General features: G+C 45.2%; 1 protein-coding gene across 1 annotated transcript; it reads left to right on the top strand.

Moving 5' to 3' along the window:
• The first annotated feature begins 15,242 nt into the window (after positions 1-15,242).
• LOC123049105 (uncharacterized) lies at positions 15,243-17,021 on the top strand. Its single transcript, XM_044472096.1, has 2 exons — positions 15,243-15,630; positions 15,729-17,021. Exon 2 carries the CDS (start codon positions 15,940-15,942, stop codon positions 16,789-16,791), a length of 852 nt encoding a protein of 283 aa, XP_044328031.1. The 5' UTR covers positions 15,243-15,630; positions 15,729-15,939; the 3' UTR covers positions 16,792-17,021.
• Positions 17,022-21,141: the final 4,120 nt, after the last annotated feature.

Here is a 21,141-nt window from a genome sequence, read left to right as displayed (position 1 = left end):
GTATCTCTGAAAGTGTCTGTTGGGTTGACACAGATCGAGACTGGCATTTGTCACTCCGTATGACGGAGAGGTATCTCTGGGCCCACTCGGTAACGCATCATCATAATGAGCTCAATGTGACTAAGGAGTTAGTCACGGGATCATGCATTACGGTACGAGTAAAGTGACTTGCCGGTAACGACATTGAACAAGGTATTGGGATACCGACGATCGAATCTCGGGCAAGTAACGTACCGATTGACAAAGGAAATTGTATACGGGATTGATTAAATCCTCGACATCGTGGTTCATCCGATGAGATCATCATGGAACATGTAGGAGCCAACATGGGTATCCAGATCCCGCTGTTGGTTATTGACCGGAGAGGCGTCTCGGTCATGTCTGCATGTCTCCCGAACCCGTAGGGTCTACACACTTAAGGTTCGGTGACGCTAGGGTTGTAGAGATATTAGTATGTGGAAACCTGAAAGTTGTTCGGAGTCCCGGATGAGATCCCGGACGTCACGAGGAGTTCCGGAATGGTCCGGAGGTGAAGAATTATATATAGGAAGTCCAGTTTCGGCCACCGGGAAAGTTTCGGGGGTTATCGGTATTGTACCGGGACCACCGGAAGGGTCCCGGGGGTCCACCGGGTGGGGCCACCTATCCCGGAGGGCCCCATGGGCTGAAGTGGGAAGGGAACCAGCCCTTCCTGGGCTGGGGCGCCCCCCATGGGCCTCCCTCTGCGCCTTGGGTTGGAAGCCCTAGGGGTGGGGGGCGCCCCACTTGGCTTGGGGGGGGGGGGGGGAAGCCACCCCCCCTTCCCCCTTGGCCGCCGCCCCTTGTAACATCCCAAATTTTCAATTTGGAATGTTATACATAGATCATCATTGCATATCATGTTTTGTTGCATTTTGACAAATCCTCGATAAATCCTAAGCAACTCAAGGACCCTCGGAGAGAGTTGGGGATTTTCTCGAATTTTCATATTTGATTTTCATCAAATAATAAGACGAGGATTTTATTTTAATTATTTTCTCTCCGGAAAATATTTCAATTTTAAAAATAAACGAGAGGAGAAAATATGACTTCTCCAAAACAATTGAAATACTGGAGGAAAAATATTAAAATCATTTATTGGCATTTATTTGGATTTTATTTGCAATTTTTATTGCATTAAAAATATTGCATGTTTTCAAAATATTTAGTTTGGTTTAAAAAAAATGTTCACCCTATTCTAGATTTTCTAACTAGACGGGGAAAATTTATTTCATATTTTTCTGATTTTTACTTATTTTTTTACGTATTATTTTCCGCGGAATGTTTTAAAAAAAAAGACCCGCCCGCGCGCCGACTCGGCCAAAGGCCCAGCCGACGGCCCAGCCCCGCTGCCCGTCGTCTCCGTCCCGGAGACGGGATCGCCGCCGAGTCCCGGCCGGCTACGCCGCTGCCCGGTGCCCCCTTCCCCAAGCTCGGACCCCCCTCCTATATATATAGCCCCCCTCTCTTTCCTCACCACCGCCGCCGCCGGAGCCCCTCATCGCCGCCGCCGTAGCCTCGCCGGAGCCGCCGTGTTCGCCCGCCGGAGCCGCCGCACCCCCCCCCCCGAGCCCCGCACCCCGTCGCCGAGCCCGGAGCCCGCCGGAGCCCGTCCCCGTGGTACTGCCGCCGCCCGTTCTTTGCCGGTTTTCGTTTTAAAAAACCCTTCGTTTTAAAAAAAAAACCTAGATCAGTTTTTTTTCGGTTTTATTATTTTATGAGCGTTCACTGAACCGTTCGTTTTAACGAACGCGTTCGTCGGTTTTTCTCTGTTAACGAACGTCCGTTATTTAACCGTTCGTCCGTTTTTCTTTTTCGTCGGATTTTCTCGTTATTTTCTCAGATTCGATTTCTGATCGAATCTTCGATTCTGTTTAACTTCTCGCTCGTTTATCGGAATCAGGCGATTCAAGCGCCTAGAGTTTCGTCTCGAAATTCTCTTTCCGTTTAACCTACTCAAACAAGTTTTTGCTACAGTAAAATTTGACCTAGATCCAGATTAGCAAACGAAGTTTCTTTCTTTCGCCGTTTGACTTTCGTTGCTTCTTTCGAGTTGATTCTTTTTGCAAACCGGAGTTCTTAAGTTGAACTTTCTGGTTGGATCTTTCATTCGAGTTTTACCTGTGCATTAGATGAGTACTGATTGTATGCTTGTTTGTTTGCGATAGAGTACCCGGAGTGTGCCGCTTGTTACTTCGACTCGCTAGGTTTTGCGGATCATCAGCAAGGCAAGTAACACTTTGATCATATTCCGTTCATACCCAGTTTTTATTGCATTAGATCAGTTTTCCTCACACATTGCATGATTAGGATCTAATTAAATTGTGGGTATTGGGAAGTAGTTGAGGTAGTACCTATTACCTGTTTTACTTTATCAAACCCTTGGGAGTTACTTCTACGTTGCTTTTATTATTGCCATGCTATGCCCGTAGACGTGGATTGGGTTTGAGAGATATTCATGACAGATGTGAGATTGTTAATAATGGTTCAACTTAAGGTGGCAACTAAAACTCACATCTGGGTGGATTGAGGCACCTGGAGAACCCAGTGTTGTCTGTATGTATAAGGTCCGCCACCCAGGCTCAAAGGGATCATAAGATTATTCATGCTAGAAACTTCCGTGTGCAGCCACAAGCTATTATGGGCTCTAGCATAGCTGAGTAGGTTACAGGATCTCTTGAAGAGGTGGACTAGCAGATGTAGGGGAAAGTAGGTGTACCGGTCCATCCAGAGTAAAGAGTGATTGTTTCTGAAAGACTGTGTCTCGGTCATCCGTTTCTCCAACATCATGCAGTGCGAGAATCAAGCGGAGGCGATCGAGTCTTGTGGGGAAAAGTGCACAAACCTCTGCAGAGTGTACAAACTAATCATGGTTAGCCGTGTCCCCGGTTATGGACAACTTGAGTATCTAGTACCTGGATTATCATTTGAATCTCATCACCGTGATACTTATAATTAATTTTGTTGGGGTAATGATGATACTTAATTGGGATTGAGTTGGAGGTACCTTCTCAATGTTTCAACCACCATGATAGTTAAATAAAATTTATTCCTTTTGAAGTAGGATAAAATTGGCTTTTCGCAAAAACATTATAACCATAGAGCTTTTCCACTAGCCATATATGCATATAGTATAGCATTATTATTGTTCATTGCTCTCTATGTGTTACATTGCCAGCATATTCTATGTGCTGACCCGTTTTCGGGCTGCAACGTTTCATGTTGCAGACTTTTCAGACGACGAGTAAGGTGCCTTAGGTCGTGGTCTTATACTCAGTGATGCCGCTGGAGTTGATGGACTCACTTATCTTCCAAGTCTTTCGCTGTTATCGTTGTTAGATGGCCTTCAGCCATGTTTATCATACTTAATCTCTTCAGAGATATTCGATGTAATAAGTGTGTGATTGCCACTCTGTTATAAATCCTCCATTTGTACTGTGCGTGTCAGCATTACTGATCCAGGGATGACACTGGTGCACAGCAGCACAGGCCATTTGAGGTCTGGTCGCTACACCCCTCCTTGGAGATCTGATCTCCCAGGGCCGGCGCCCCCCAGGGGTCCCTATATATAGTGGGGGGAGGGAGGGCAGCAGCAACACAGCCCCTGGCACCTCCCTCTCCCCCTGCAACACCTCTCCCTCTCCCCCTGCAACACCTCTCCCTCTCGCAGTAGCTTGGCGAAGCCCTGCCGAGATCCCCGCTACTTCCACCACCACGCCGTCGTGCTGCTGGATCTCCATCAACCTCTCCTTCCCCCTTGCTGGATCAGGAAGGAGGAGACGTCGCTGCTCCGTACGTGTGTTGAACGCGGAGGTGCCGTCCGTTCGGCACTCGGTCATCAGTGATTTGGATCACGGCGAGTACGACTCCATCAACCCCGTTCATTGGAACGCTTCCGCTCGCGATCTACAAGGGTATGTAGATGCACTCCTTTCCCCTCGTTGCTAGTATACTCCATAGATGGATCTTGGTGATGCGTAGGAAATTTTAAAATTCTGCTACGATCCCCAACATAGTGGCCATTCCATCTATAGCCCTTTTCCTAGTAGTGTATGATACAAGGGCGCATTCTTCATCTTATTTTAGACCATCTCACAAACATTATGCAGCTCCAAAAAGATCAACATTTGAACAATCACATGTCAAAGACCGTTTCAATCATAAGGAATCGGTCCGGAGCTCAAGGAACAAGAAAGAGGTGGTCAAACAAATTTATCGTGTTAAAAAAGATGGCCGTAAGAGTGCTACTTCAGATTTGATCTCAAATGAGAAGGAGCCAATTAAAGTATTGACATTGGCTAGTAATGGCGATGAGGCAAGTCAATCAGGTGCCAAATCTGAAGAGAAGAAGTTGAGAGTGCACATGGTAAAACAAGAATTGCCATTGCTTCAAACAAAATCACAGCCAGGGTGCCCACTCGGCTTATCATATTGGCAAAAGAAGAAAATACAAAAACTTAGTGCACAAGAACTTGAAGAAAGGAATATGGCATGGGTTCCCAAAGGAAGTACTCAAAATAAGAATTATGTGCAAGCTTCCATTACCAGAAGAGCGGCAAAGGTGAAGAAGGAAAAGAGTGAAAACTATGAAGGACCAAGCCAAAAGTTTCAACATTTTCGGTCCACACATTATCCATATTCTTCAACTATGCCATTAATGCCTATGCCATGGAATTCATCATCAGGTATGATTTGTTACCCTCAGTGGGCTTATTTTAATCCATGGATGCAGTATAATTTTTTACATCATGAAAGGGTATTATCAAATCATCATACGTTCGATTAGCTTAACTTTTGTTGCTAATCAAAGTGGCCGATATATAACTATCGCCTTAAGCATAAACATGGCCGATATAGAAATTATCGCCCTAAGCACATAAAATGGTTGATGGAGTGTTGACATCGTCCTTAGGAAAAGCATCGTGCAAGTTATTTTTCGGCACACAAGTTTGCCGAAAAACAGGGGGGCATGTGTTGACACCAGATTTTGGCACGGCCAAGAACTTAATTAAGATGGCCTCAAATGGAGAAGTGCTCAAAGTGAGAAAGTTCTGTATCGTCAAAAGGAAAAACTTTGATATTTGGGCCATAGTCATCCGGTCTCATCTCTAAGACCGAAGTTGTGTTCGAAGTACTCAGATTTTGTATTCAGAACACTATTCGGATGTTTATGCCCCCAGGATGGCCTCATATGGGAAACGTTTCTACACGGATTGTCTTTGCCTCATCGAAACGGTCGATTTTGATATAAAGAACGTCTAAATCGGAGTTCGTATGCAAAAGTTAGAGCCAAAACTATGTGCTGCATAAGTCTGCCCCGGAAGTTCTGGGCAAAACTTCCGGAGAGGTTCCGGGCTAAACAGAAACTTTGCACGCGGTGCGCCCCGAAAACTGGAATTTTAATTATTTGCAGATTTGCGAGGCCTATTTCCTCATCAAGATGACCTCGGATGAAAAAGTGATCAACTAAGGAATTTTTCTCCATTGCAAGATCTACAACTTTGCTATTGCGACCATCGCGATCTGAAGCCATATGCGACCTGCAGGAGCTGTGCAAGAGGGCTACTTGATGTAATTTTAGCCCGGAAGTTCCGGGCTGACCGAAAGTTCCGGCCCTCGTGGTCCGAGTTAGGTTATCTTTTGATGTTTTGGACGGGATTTGAGTCCTTTCTTGTACGGAAAGTCCAGCCGCCTCATATATATATGTAAGAGGTGACGGCCGATTGAATAACAACACACAATCGATATATCAATCTATCATCTTTTACCTTTACCTTTATCTCTCTCTCTTGTTCTTCTTCTTCCTCGTTCTTCGTTCGTTCTTCATTGCAGGGCGGCGAACCTCGAGGCCCTAGGGGCGATCAGGTCGACCTAGGGCAGCTCATAGCCGCCGCGCGCCCTGACGGGGTCCCTCCCGGGCGTGTAGGGTTTCGGGTCCTCAAGAGCGCCCGCCGGATTGTCTTGCGTACCGCGCTTCCGGCGGGTCTCCTTCGACGTGAGCTGCGGTGCATCACCCCCGGCATCGAGGGTACACGGTGACATGTTCGTGTGCGAACAAACATACACCCGATAACTTATGTGAAAATATCATGATAATATATGCATCCACACATAATAACTTAAATACAAACACCGTGCTAACCTTACCCGCCGTTTTTTTGTTATTGAAACCATCCCGATAACTTCCGTGTAAATAACATGATTATTTAAGCATTGTAGACCTGATAACAGGTACAAATACCAAGGTAACTTTGAACCAGGTGAAAAAATTATTGAAAACATACACCGATAATTTTTATGTAAATAACATGATAATATACACATCCACATATGATAACTTACATACAAACACCCCGTTAACCTTGACCAGACGCTTTTTGTTGTTGAAAATATACCTCGGTAATTTCTGTATAGATAACATGATCATTTAAGCACTATAGATCTGATAACTTAGGTACGAACACCACAATAAATTTTGAACCAGGTGAAAAAATTGTTGAAAACATACGCCCGATAATTTATGTCTAAATAACATGATAATATACGCATCCACACCTGATAATTTACATACAAACACCGCGGTAACCTCGACCAGACGATTTTTTGTTGTTGAAAATATACCCCGGTAACCAAAATGCATAACTTGTGTGCCAAAACAGTGGTATTTTTCGTAGCTAATAATGTAGACTCAAACACCATAGTAAATTTTCACCAGGGGAAAAGTTGTTGAAATATATCCCGATAATCTTCGTGTAAAGTTTGCATGTTGCCCATGCTAAACTTAGCATGCTTCTCACGCTTATCAGCATTATAATGATAGAGTTGTCAACCTTTGTCATGTTATTTGTTATCAGGGCGTTATGTTGAAGTTACCATGATGGTCATGTCATAGTTATCACGCTGCTTATTCCAAGTTATCAAGACTCTTTTTTTGCTAATATGATAGAAAGAAGAAGGGTTCAAATACCCCTGTTTATGTATTGTGGACAATAAAAAAAGACGGGTGAGTTGGTTAGTGGCTGTAGTAGCTAGTTGGGAGACCAAATTTCAAGTCCCCTTTTAAGTACTTTATTTCTTTTTCTCCGCTATTCTAGACTAATCAATATAAAACCAGACGAGTAAAAAAAGTCTGTGAACCAAGTTGAGATAAAATTCGGTGGGAAGAAAATCTAGAAGAAAGAAAATCGGGGAAGCGGGAGGATCGAAGGAACGACGCAGCGGGACGAGCGGGAGGATCGATCGAAGGTTATCCGGATCTGTCCAATAATAAATGTCTTGATAGTTTCAAAAAAAATGTCTTGATTAGTTCTCCTTTGTTCGATGCAACGTCTTGGGGTGTAGTATTTGGGATGTGTATTTTGCCACGATTTTAGCAACGGATATTTACAAATTCTCCTGTGCCACCTCATTCGTCCCTTCAACAGGGCAGGCAAATGTCTCCGCTTCTTGGCGCCACGAATACAAATTTTTCTTTCCGTTTACTGGGGTCATTAGTACACTGCATGCATGCAAGACAACTGAGTGGAGAAAGTAGCTAAGTATCATTATGACTGCATGCAAGCATTAAACAAGTTGCTAGTACGAGAAAACATCATTAATTTTGCCTCGATTAATGTTGGTGGCCTTGTATAGATGCAAAATGTATATTTTATAGTGGCCTTGTATAAGTAAATGTTGGGAGTATTACTGTTCATAAGTGATTACTAGAGGGGAAAAGCTTACCTTCACCCAGCGGATCGCAGCGGCAGCGTCTGCCACCTCCCCTGCATGATACGCGTCCAGTGAGGGCATATCGCCAAACGCGCTTCTGCAACAGAGGCTATGTTTCTGAAACATATGCGGTGTTCCAATGGTCTATGGTGAGTCATGTATTACAACAAAACATCTTCCATGGAAATTTTCTGCAACCAGACCTCAGTTGCAAAAAAAATAGAACAAAACCTCAGTTGCAAATTTTCTTTGCGACAAAATAGTTGTTGCTAAAAATTTCTGCAACAAGACCTATGTTTCAGAAATAATTCTGCAACAAGCGCCATGTTGCAGTGGTGAAGACACGCTTGCTCGCTAGATATGGCAAATCCGACGGCTCGCGACGTGGCTGATCTTTTAAAAAGATCAGCTGGCGGACGCGTAGCATTGCCCGAGGCAAACGATTGCCCTCAGCCGGCTGATAATCACGGTGCGTCTGCCGCCTCCGTTGCATGCCACGCGTCCTTGGCATAAAGGCAAGTGCAAACACCTATTTCAACAACAACTGTCTCGTTGCAAATTTTGGCTGCACGACTATTGTGATGCAACACGGCTTCCTTTTGTAGAAATAATCCTGCAAAAAGTCTTCTATTGCAAAAAAAATCCGCAACAAGACGGTTGCTGCAGAAAAATTCTAAAAAAAATCAGCAACAAGATGTGTATGTTGCAGAAAAAATTTGCAACAAGATGTCTGTTGCAAGAAATTTTCACAACAAGGCATATGTTGCAATGATGGATGGTAACACTCGGTCGCTCAATGTGTCAAATCTGACGGCTCGTGCCCAGTCAATCTTTTAAAAAGAAGGGCCAAAACTAGAAAGTAGATGAAGAATATCCCGCCACCGACGAAGAAGAGGAGCAACCACAACTAGGAGACTACACCACCTATGCGGACCTGAGCAGCCTCTAGGGCTCTATTGATGATATGAGCAACCTCGCTGCATTCCTTCGAGGCACGTCCGCCTACATGAACATGGACTTCTCCAACTGGAGCCAGGAGTGGCCTATTGACCAACCACCGCAATGACCCCGCCGGTTTTGGCTTGCAAAAACCTAAGCTTGGGGGAGGTCATCACCACTTCTACATCAAGATGGCGGTATTGAATAAATTGTAATGAGGTTGTACTCAAGCTCGCAAAGTTTCAAAACACTCTTGTTGGTTTGTTCCAACACTTTGCTTTTATTTGCTTTTGCTTTTTATTTATTCTTTTTCTTTGCGATTTTTCGACTGAAAGTTAGTGTTCAAAAACCTAAAAAACAAAAAATATAATAAGTTTTGCTTTGGTCTTGTCCTTTGTTTAGCCCCTTGGAGTTTGTTTGCATTTTTCTTTCAGAGGAGCTGATCTACGCCGACAACGTGAAATTAAAGAGTAAGGAGAAGTATGTGAATTCGTAACCGTGAAGGTATGTCCTACGACCCCCGTCTTTTGCCCTCGAAATACTTAGAGTAGATGTAGTAGTAGTATGTGTGATATGTGCAGATGGGAGTAAGTCTTGATAATTAAGACAAAGATTTTTTTCCTAGTAGTTGAAGTAATTTTGTAGACTTTTTTCTGTTTAGTTTAGACAACCAAGACTTGTTGTGAGACTGTTTTTAAATGAAATAATGTTAACCAAGAATAACTATGCACAAGAGAAAGTATTTCAAGACTTGGAGTTGAGAAAAATTGTAGCAGAAGTGCTGATTGAAATGCTCAACCCCATGTTGTTAATTTTAATAGACTTGATTAGACTTACGGATTAAATTGTCTAGAGGAACTTAGTTGAAGGGTGAATGAAATTATGCCAAAAAAATCCGTGTTGTATCTCTTACATGGTGCTTCAGCTTCTTGCTGGTGCCATTGCCCCGCTACTCTATGCACGTGTACGTGTGTAAATATGACTTAGTCACCTTCCTTGATGTTATGTTGAGGAATCCGCTAGCCAATGAATGATCCACCAAGAGCGATAGTCGGTTTTCAGCTATGAGCTTGTTACCGTACGTAGTGGCAACACTACAAACGCATATTCTTCGGCTTTCTCTTGAATGGGTGTATATGTGCAAAATAAAGAGGACTGATTAAAAGACCTCAAAAGAGACATATTGCTAAGGTCCATAGTTCCCAAACATCAAGCCATGACGAAAACCTATGCATGATCACTTAGTTGGCATAATCCATTCACGTGATAATCAAAGTTCCAACAAACAATGATTGAAATAAAGTGATTGAGAGTCTTGAGGAGGAAATAGTTGTGGCTGTGCTTATGAGCACTTGAGCTTCATATTTTACTACATGCTTTTCACTCCCTAACTTGTATTTTTACGGCTCTAGCAAAAGAAAAACTCTTCTGTGCATTCCCGGCATGTAAGTGTTGTCTAGAATAAATAGAATAAAGTGTTGCAAAGTTGTTTTATCTAGTAGATCAAGAACTTTGTGTTAATTATCTTTGCTTCACTAAAACTTGCACTATAACCATGCCACCACGGCTATGGTAAGTTTTCAAGTCAAGAAGCGAAGGGCTATCTAGGCGCATCGATCATAAGTGAACCAAAACCTTCTCATTATTTTGGTTTAAACAACTCAGATCCTTATGATTCAGATTTGTCTTTATGTTGCTCGAGGGCGATCAAGTTTAAGCTTGGGGGGATTGATGAGTGATATTTTTACACTCATTTCACCTTTGTTTAAACAGAGATATTTTATTTAAAAAGAGATATTCGCTCTGATATTTCAACTAATGACTAATGAATGCAAAGAATTTCACAAATCCTCTCTTTGATGTGTTTTCGCAGGAAATTGGCTAAAAAGAAAAGAAATCACGTGTGGGATTGGAATGGAAGGAAAATGGAGGAAGAAAGAATCAACAGGAAGCGGGTGCGCGAAGATAGAGCAAAAGACGACGTTCCATAAGGGCGCATGCGCCCGTATGAGCGCCCGTTTGCCATGGATTTCGAGGCAGATCATCCACCTGTACACCTTTTATTAAAGGGACCCCATCGAAATATCAACAGAACGACGAGCACAGAAGTCAGAACCTCTTCATCATGATATTCATCCACAAACCCTAGTTGCCGCCATTTCCATCTTCATATATATCCATCTCAACCACCATAGTGCTCTTGCATCTAGTTTATACTTGTAATCGTGCATCACACAAGGCATCCATTGTAAGACATATTGCAATCAATCAATCTCAAGATGTGTTCTTCAATGCTTTCATCTTCCGATCTGATCTCCATGTGTGAGTCATTTGGTAAGGTATGGGTTGAGGCATGAGCCTTACAACCGAAGGTATTCGTTGAGGGGGTCAATGGAAGACTCTGACATAATGCACCGTATGTGTGAAATAAAATTGTTTCATGAAGATGTCTCTTGTCTTGTCTGTGATCTTCATCCCTGTAGGTACCCAGGATCATGAAGATCGAGCACCGGTGAAGCTAGGAGTAAGGAGACCGTGAAGTGTTATACCGAACACCGGTGGTAGTAAGGTTCATTAGGGTACATGTATCATATCCTTGGGGATAAATGAGGTGTAGTCATTAAATGCCCAAAGCTATTATCTAATTTCATTATCTTAATTATCAAGGCAACCCCGTGTGATGGATAGGGCCTGCGGTAGGACAATTAATTCTTGATGCAGAACTCGTGCCGGTTAAGATGCTATTTGGACACATCCCCACTTCGATCCGTAACAAGCACATCTCGATGAGTGACTTCCAGCGCACAAATTAATATCCTATTTTATCCCAGCGCAAATACAAGGTTGTAAGCAGTAAGATCTCATACTCGTACATCTTATTATTAGAAGTGTTTGAATCACTAGTTGCTTGCTGATCCGGTCAAAAGATGGATTTGACACTTTGACAAAATCTTGCTAGAGACCATCGCTTCAAGAGAATCTTTCTCCCGTGGGTTCTATAACCCAGGGTCACCTCCGGGGAAATAGGTGAGGGATACTATTTTTCTTTTCCAATACCAGATCAATAAAAGGAGGTATCACCAAACACCCAAGAGTAACAAGATCTGCTAGGGATTAGTGGAGGGAATTAAATATCTCTTGGTGGAAGTGTAGATCGAGGCCCTCTCAAGCAAACCCTAGAAAATGAACAAGAGTTTATGGCCAGGGAGAAAGATTGGGAGAAAATAAGCTTTAGGGTGCAACAATGGAGCAAGAGGATAAGTTGTCTTCTTGGGGAAGATCCCTATATATAGTGGGGGGGTCCAACTGTTATCTACCTCAAAGTCGCGCTCAAGCGGTACTACATCTCGGGTGAGCGGTACTACCCCTAGAGGCGGTAGTTCCAGCTGGAGCCTGTAAATGAGTGAAAGCGGGAGCGGTAGTCCCGCCGGAGTGGTACTACCGTCCACACCAGCGATACTATGGCTTAGTGTCATAGAGCCCGGTGGAACAACGGTGCAAGAGGTGGGTAGAACGGCAATGCCTCCGAAAGCGGTACTACCGCTCAACTTCCACGGAGAGGAAAACGAGTACAGAGGGCTAAATATAAGCGGATGTGAGTGTGGTAGTAAGATGCGGAAGTACCACACAAGCGGTACTACCGCCCTACTACCGCTTAACACTTTGGGCTACAGAGCAAATGGCGGTAGTGGGGTAGTATTGGGGCCGTAGTACCGCATGAGTGGTACTACCGCTGGAGCAAAAAAGAGTCCAGTAGCCCAAAAATAAGCGGTAGTGCCCGCAGCACTGGACTGCGGAAGTACCGCGCAAGCGGTACTACCGCTGACCAGGGCGTTACTACTGCTAAGTAGCCTCAAGCACTCCTACAACAAAAAATAGTGGAAACTCCAAAGATGCGGCGAAGGGTATGTGGGTGCATATGGGAATGTGTACGTGTTAATTCCACACAAACCTTTCCGAAGCGAACCCCCTCTTAATAGTATGGTTTTCCTACGACTCAAATCCATTGAAAAAGAAATGCCGGAAAGAAACGTCTTCTCGCTATAACACCGAGGGGAATAAATTGTCTTGTGCCATGCGATGGAATGTCTGAAATGCTCAATGCATACGATTAGTCCGTAAATAGCATTGTCATCAATCACCGAAACCATTAGGGAGAAATGAAGGAAATATGCCCTAGAGGCAATAATAAAGTTGTTATTTATATTTCCTAATATCATGATAAATGTCTATTATTCGTGCTAGAATTGTATTAACCGGAAACTTAGTACATGTGTGAATACATAGACAAACAGAGTGTCCCTAGTATGCCTCTACTTGACTAGCTCGTTAATCAAAAGATGGTTAAGTTTTCTAACCATAGACATGTGTTGTCATTTGATGAACGAGATCACATCATTAGAGAATGATGTGATGGACAAGACCCATCCGTTAGCTTAGCATTAATGATCGTTTAGTTTTATTGCTATTGCTATTGCTTTCTTCATGATTTATACATGTTCCTTTGACTATGAGATTATGCAACTCCCGAATACCGGAGGAACACCTTGTGTGCTATCAAACGTCACAACATAACTGGGTGATTATAAAGATGCTCTACAGGTGTCTCCGATGGTGTTTGTTGAGTTGGCATTGATCGAGATTAGGATTTGTCACTCCGTATATAGGAGAGGTATCTCTGGGCCCTCTCGGTAATGCACATCACTATAAGCCTTGCAAGCAATGTGACTAATGAGTTAGTTGGGGATGATGCATTACGGAACGAGTAAAGAGACTTGCCGGTAACGAGGTTGAACTAGGTATGATGATACCGACGATCGAATCTCAGGCAAGTAACATACCGATGACAAAGGTAACAACGTATGTTGTTATGCGGTTTGACCGATAAAGATCTTCGTAGAATATGTAGGAACCAATATGAGCATCCAGGTTCCGTTATTGGTTATTGACCGGAAGTGAGTCTCGGTCATGTCTACATAGTTCTTAAACCCGTAGGGTCCGCACGCTTAACGTTCGATGACGATCGGTATTATGAGTTTATGTGTTTTGATGTACCGAAGGTAGTTCGGAGTCCCAGATGAGATCACGAACATGACGAGGAGTCTCGAAATGGTCGAGACATAAAAATTGATATATTGGATGACTATATTCGCACACCGGAATGGTTCCGAGGTGTATCAGATATTTACCGGAGTACCGGGGGGTTACCGGAACCCCCGGGGGGTTAATGGGCCTTCATAGGCCTTAGTGGAAGAGAGGAGGAGGCGGCCAAGTGGTGGGGCGCCCCCGCCCAAGCCCAATCCGAATTGGGGAGGGCCCCCCCCGCCCTTTCCTTTCTCTCTCTCTCTCTTCCCTTCCTTCCCCCTCCTAGTTGGACTAGGAAAGGGGGGAAACCTACTCCTAGTAGGAGTAGGAATCCCCCCTTGGGGCACGCCCTACGAGGCCGGCCCTCCCCCTCCTCTACTCCTTTATATACGGGGAGGGGCACCCCATAGACACACAAGTTGATTCTTAGCCGTGTGCGGTGCCCCCTCCACATATTTCCACCTCGGTCATATTGTCGTAGTGCTTAAGCGAAGCCCTGCGTCGGTAACTTCATCATCACCGCCAACACGCCGTCGTACTGACGAAACTCTCCCTCGACCTCAGCTGGATCTAGAAGTTCGAGGGACGTCACCGAGCTGAACGTGTGCGGATCGCGGAGGTGTCGTGCGTTCGGTACTTGATCGGTTCGATCGCGAAGACGTCGACTACATCAACCGCGTTACTTAACGCTTCCGCTTTCGGTCTACGAGGGTACGTGGACACACTCTCCCCGCTCGTTGCTATGCTTCTCCTTGATAGATCTTGCGTGATCGTAGGAATTTTTTTAAAATACTACGTTCCCCAACAAGAAATATGCCCTAACTGCTATAGAACAACCCGCAAGCAATTGTCGAAACCTCCATCTTCATCGGCAATCCTAGCCACCGTGATTTCCCATCTCCATAGCCGTCACCATCTCCACCATCCTTGCACTCAACCAACTAGCCATACTTTGTAATTGTGTATCACATCCGGCAACTATTGCAAAACATATTATCAATCAATAAAATCTTCATGATGTGTTCTTCGATAATTTCTTCTTGTGCTCTGATCTTCATGTGTGAGTAGTTCGGTGATAAGCAATTCAAACTAATCCAGAAGAAAAACCGAAATAGGATTTCATGTGCCCGTTGTCCTCGCTGATGTTCTAGGCGCTCCAGCTTGTACTCCTATTCCGGAAGAAAAACCTCAGTATACATGTTCTCTATTCACCGCTTCTGGCATAGAGTTGCTCTTACCATGCGAGATTAATATGTATACGCCCAAGCAAACAAAACAATTTCCACATCATACGGGGCCATCATCGTGTGCGCCCGCCCAGCGGCGGAAGACCCGGATCAGGTGGAGCTCACGTGTCCGCGGAGAGGGACGACCTTCCGCTGTGCTGTGATTGGACAGTGCAACCGCGGCAGCATCTCAGGCTCTCCCCAGCCCGAGACCTGTCTGTATGGTCTCGGCAGCTTGTAGCTGCCCGCGCGCGCCTCCCCGTCTTTTGCGCTGCCCACATTCCCCAAGGCCACCCTACCCTAGTGGTGCCCGCGGTCGCCCTCCCATGCTTGTCCTCTTCTCTCCGCCCGCTTGCTTTTGGTCACTCCAACACGGCCAGCTTAGCTTCCGCTTGAGCCCAAGCAAAAGGGAAAGAAAGGAAGGATGAAATGGCAGACACACTGCCTACTGCCAGTATTTTACTGCACCTGAGTACTACTACTACTACCTGACTCCTGAGTGAAGGGGGCACCTGCACTTCGTTGTGGAGCGGCCGAGTTCTTGTTCAGGGTGAGCGAGCGTAGTGGATTTGTCTGCCTGCTGTTTCTCAGCGTTCTTCTTCGCTGCTGCGATTGAGCTGGTGGCATCTTCTTCTTCATCTCGCTGAGAGAGGTTTGCTATTTCCTTTTTTCCCATTCCGTTGGTTGGTCTCGAAGGTTGCGGCTTTTCCGTTCGACTGGCCTTCATTTGCCATTGTTCGTGTGTTGCAGATTCCAGGTCGACGAACAGGGGTTACATCTTGTGCTGCGGAGGGCAAAGATGCGGTTCTGACGGATCACCTCGACCACTTTTCAGACCTCAAAGGATGAAGATGTTCTGCGCGTGACCGGGCGTCAACCAAACAGGGCGGTTGCGCTCGCTGCACACCCAGTGTTCGTGGAAAAGCCGCAAAGGCGCGGGCTGCAGCTCGCAACCGCCGCCATGAGAGATCTCGCGTCCTGCCTCAGCCAAACCGGCGTTCAAGTCGCCCACCCCTCCTCCTCAAGTGCCCAGAGCATGGTGCAGTGCGCCTACCTCGCCCGCCTGCGCGGCAAATCCTGCAGGGTCACCGTCACCTGGAGCAAGGCGGCCATGGGGCAGGCTCTGGCCATCGCCGTCCACGATTCCTCGGGCCGTTGCCTCTGCAAGACAGAGATAAAGCCATGGCTCTTCTCCAAGAGGAAAGGCTCCAAGGCCGTGGAGGTGGACGGCGGCGCCCTGGACATCCTCTGGGACCTGTCCTCGGCCAAATTCGCTGCTGGGCCGGAGCCGCTCCAAGGATACTATGTTGCTCTCATCTTTGATCTCGAGGCTGTCCTTGTGCTCGGGGACATGCCCAGGGTGGGGGGTCACAAGGCGTCTTCAGATGCTTTACCTTGTGATGCAGCCATGATAGCCAGGAAGGAGCACACGTACGGGAAGAAGGTGTACTGCACAAAGGCTCGGTTTTCGGACATTGGTCAGCATCATCATATCACCATAGAATGTGACACGTCAGGGACGAAGGATCCAAGCCTGGAGATCAGGATTGGGAAGAAGAGAGTGCTTCAGGTAAAGAGGCTTGCATGGAAGTTCAGAGGAAATCAGACGTTCTATGTTGATGGCCTACCCGTGGAGGTGCTCTGGGATGTGCACGATTGGCTATTTGGTTCGTCGAATGGATGCGCTGTGTTCTTGTTTCAGTCAGGCCGATCCATGGAGAAATTTTTGTCAAGGCCATCCTCACAGGATGAAAAGGAGCGTCAAGTGCATCGGTTTGGTTTTACTTTGATACTTCATGCATGGAAGGTTTAGTAGCAAAAGCAGCGCGATGGCAGATTTCTTCGGTTACTCCACATCGGATGAACGAATCCTAACAGTAGAATACAGGATCTAGCAAGCCTAACAAAACCTTTTGCGAGTTTTCATGTTTCTTAGTTGTTTGTTCTAGTTCTAGTGGTGGTTAGCAAGTTGAGTTTTGATCTATCCATATGATTTGGCAATGTCAATGAGTGGTGGAATGTTCAGCTGATTCTAGTACTCCATTTGTCTTTCCATTCCACCTTGCGCATTGTGAACAGAAATCTAAGAAAGTTTTTCAAAAAGTTGTTTCCTGCTACTCTGCACTCTTTGCAATTCTTATACTATGGATATGTATATTTTCAGTGAGGCTATGTAGAGTGACTACTGACTTCGAAAAAACTGCCGCAGTCTGGCAAAGATAATGATGATAATCAGCAGGTTTCATTTCTTAACCATCGCAGAACTCTGAGCATGCTGCACTGCCCCTCCCAGTGTGCAGTGTGCTTCACCACTGGATATATATGTTGATGATTGATCCTCCTGTCCTGTTAACTACAGAAGTTGCCCAAATGTGGAAGTTTTCTTTTTCTCGCGAGAGGGAAAAGTGGAAGTCAAAATGTCCAAAACCAAGAAGTCAGATTATACTAGTTAAAAGGTGAAAGTTGAGCCTGTATTTTTTGTTAAATGTCCTATCTTTTCCACAACTAAGTTTACAGGATGATCCCTTCTCAAAGTAATGAATCTAGTTACTGAACATCCTCCCTCTGTATCAAAAATAAGTTTCTTAACTTTAGTATAACTTCGTACAAAAGTTGGTATAAAATTGAGACACTAATTTTAGGACGGAATGAGTACTTTTTTGTTGTTGATGCCCCCTTGGCCCCTGAGCACCACAATACTGGTATATCAGCGCAGATTATTTATTCTAATTGTCTTTATACTCGCTGCTAGTTCCTTTAGCAGAATATCATGCACCAAGAGGTGCAAAGTTGCATCGTACACCTATCTTTTTGTCAAATGTCCAATCTTTTTGAGCCTGTATTTTTGTCAAGTGTGGTGAGGTGAGGTGAGCGAAGTTGAGCCTGTATTTTTGTCAAGTGTCCTATCCTTTTCTCAACTACTCCTAAAGTTTACAGGACGATCTCCAAATATCCTCAAAGTAATGAGACTGGTTACTGAACATCTTTCTTGTGGGTGTTGATGAACCCCCTGAGCTCCACGTTAAGGATATACTAGTCCAAACTATTTGATCTAGCTGTTTTTATACTCACTGCCAGTATCTTTAGCAGAATATCACGCACTGAGAGGTGCAAAGCTGCATTGCACACCCACCAGAGCAACCTAGATAATGTTAAACTTCACTTATCATGACCACAAACACATGCGCGTAATACAGTTACCGACACCATCATGACTACCACATTCGGCTCAGCATTTTTTTTAGCTAAAGACATTTGGCTCAGCATACACAAATACTACACAGTTGTAGTTGTTTCTAGTCCCCATCTTTCCTAGTTGCATGTGTTGTATAGTACTCCCTCCGTTTTAAAATAGATAACTCAACTTTGTACTAACTTCATAGGAACGGAGGGAGTATGTTTGTAAATTGTGAAACCCTAACATGTGCAGATGTGCTATGTTTAAAGCACAGTTAACAGTTGTATCATTTTCTTTCACGCACACTGCATGCGCCTTTGCACCAACCCATTCTCTAGAAGCACTCGTCGGTTGGCCTAGCACGTAGAGCGGGGGGGGATCGTCTGCTCAAGCAAAGAAGTACGCTGATGATACAATCATCTTTATGAAGCATGACCTAGCCAAGGCGAGAAATATGAAGCTGGTGTTATGCCTGTTCGAACAATTGACCGGGTTAAAGATTAACTTTCATAAGAGCGAGCTGTTCTGCTTTGATAGAGCCAAAGACGAACAGGAGGCTTATCGGCAATTGTTTGGGTGCGACTTGGGGGTTTTACCTTTCTCGTATCTAGGTATTCCAATCCACCATAGAAAGCTGACCAATAGAGAATGGAAATGCATCGAAGACCGGTTTGAGAAGAAACTGAGTTGCTGGAAGGGCAAACTCATGTCATATGGAGGCCGGTTAATTCTGATTAATTCGGTGCTCACGAGTATGCCTATGTTTCTCTTATCGTTCTTTCAAGTCCCAGTTGGTGTTAGGAAAAGACTGGACTTTTATCGATCGCGTTTCTTTTGGCAAGGTGATGATCTCAAAAGAAAATACAGACTTGCAAAATGGGATATCATCTGTCGACCGAAAGACCAAGGGGGTCTTGGTATTGAGAATCTTGAAGTTAAGAACAGATGCCTTCTTAGCAAGTGGCTGTGGAAGCTTTCTTTTGAGACTGATGCCATGTGGGCCCAGATCCTTCGCGGCAAGTACCTACAGACAAAGTCCTTGTCCCAGGTCACAGTCAGGCCAACTGACTCGCCTTTCTGAAAAGGCCTGATGAAAGTCAAACAATCTCTGTTTAATAGGACAAAGGTTGTTATTGGCAACGGCGCTACTACGCGCTTCTGGGAGGATACTTGGCTCGGCGAGACACCCTTAGCCATTCAATATCCATCTTTATATCGCATTGTTCAACGACGTGAGGTGTTCATTGCTACGGTGTTTCAATCCATCCCCCTTAATATTCAGTTCAGACGGTCGTTAATAGGCAATCGTTGGGAAGATTGGCTTCGTTTAGTTCGGCGACTAATGGATGTCCAGCTTTCTCAACACCCCGATGAATTACGCTGGAAACTGACTAAGTCTGGAGTATTCACGGTTAAATCAATGTATATTGATGTAATTAATTCGAGCTCCATTCCTACCTCCAAGCATGTTTGGGCTGTCAAAGTTCCTTTGAAAATAAAAGTGTTTATGTGGTTTGTCCATAAACAGGTTATTTTAACCAAGGATAATTTGATTAAGCGTAATTGGACAGGACCTACGAGGTATAGCTTCTGTGATCGGGACGAGACGATCAAACATCTCTTTTTTGATTGCCCATTGGCCAGAGTACTTTGGCGGACGGTTCACATTGCTTTTAATTACTCCACCGATTTCTGTCACTTCGTTATTTGGGACATGGCTCACTGGGATTGAGCCTGAATTAGCGAGACATATTCGTGTTGGAGTTTGCGCTTTGTTGTGGACTATCTGGACTTGCAGGAATGATTTGGTTTTTAACAGAATATCACGTGTTCACTTTTTGCAGGTTATTTTCCGAGCTACGGCCGTGATCCGTTCATGGTCGCTACTCACTCCGATGGAGGCCAGGGAGCGTTCGGTTACTGGATCTATCCGCTGGGAGATGGTAGCTCGGGATATCTTCAACCGGTTTGGATGGCGGTCATGTAATAGGATAGGCAATTAGTTTCCCTATTTATTTTTAGCCAGCCGGTTGTGGCGTATTTATCTTGGCTAGTTTGTGTGTTTAGCCTCTTTTAGCTCTGTGTGAGCTGTCTTTTTATTACTTTTTCAGTCCGAGACTTTGAAACCTTATTGGAACCTTTTATTTTGGTAATAAGATGGCCGTATGCATCATTCTGATGCAGAGGCCGGGGAGATCCCCTTTTCGAAAAAAAAAGCAAAGAATATCCCGAGCGAGGTGTGCAAAGCACGGACGGAAAAACATTGACTTGGCGCTCCACTGATTCCATTCCGTGGGTGGATCCCATGAGATCCGCAAGTCGCTGCGCGGTACGGCGAAAGAAGGAAGGAAAAGCTTCCCCGCACGGGAGAAAGCGAGGAGGCAACCACTGAATGAATGAATGAATGAACGAGTGAATACTCTCTCTCCGCTCGATTTGACGATTTCTTCCCCTCTCGTGAGTCGTGATCGGTCGAGATACTTAAACCGTCGCACTCTCCTTCTTCTTCTTCTTTCTGACTATTCATGTTGGCCCGTGGGGCAATGGCGATGCCCCAACTGACGCCCTGCTCATCTTCGGACGGACACCTGGACGACGGGCGCGCAGCAGGCCATGTAGGCGCCAACTTGTGGGTCATGGCTGACCAGTGCCACGCCCTGTTCAGTGCTCACCGACGGTGGCTGTTGTGTCACTGAGACGTGCAAAAATGCATAGCAGTAGCAGGAGCTGCTCGTCATACAGATACAGGCGCAGGAGAGGGCGCCACGCCGACGGCCTGGCGAATGATTTGCCACGTTCGGAACGATGAAATCCTGCTGAAATGCCAATGTTCCAAGCGTGGTTTCTGTCTCTCCACAAAGCAGTGGAGCCATGGACGAATGGACTCGTGGCTCGTTTTGCCGACAGCGTAGGCCACGGCGGCCATAAAGCTTAAATAAGACCTGACCTGACAGGGCCGAGGGGACACCCTTCCGTTTTCTCCTC

Source organism: Triticum aestivum, chromosome 2D (genome assembly GCF_018294505.1).
Source record: "Triticum aestivum cultivar Chinese Spring chromosome 2D, IWGSC CS RefSeq v2.1, whole genome shotgun sequence".
In the NCBI taxonomy this organism is placed as follows: Eukaryota; Viridiplantae; Streptophyta; class Magnoliopsida; order Poales; family Poaceae; genus Triticum; species Triticum aestivum.
Note: the sequence above shows the minus strand (reverse complement) of the source record. Positions and strands in the feature narration are given on the sequence as shown.

What these genes read in the sequence shown, in the direction of transcription:
- LOC123049105 (XM_044472096.1), top strand. Translation starts at nt 15,940, where the DNA reads ATGAGAGATCTCGCGTCCTGCCTCAGCCAAACCGGCGTTCAAGTCGCC.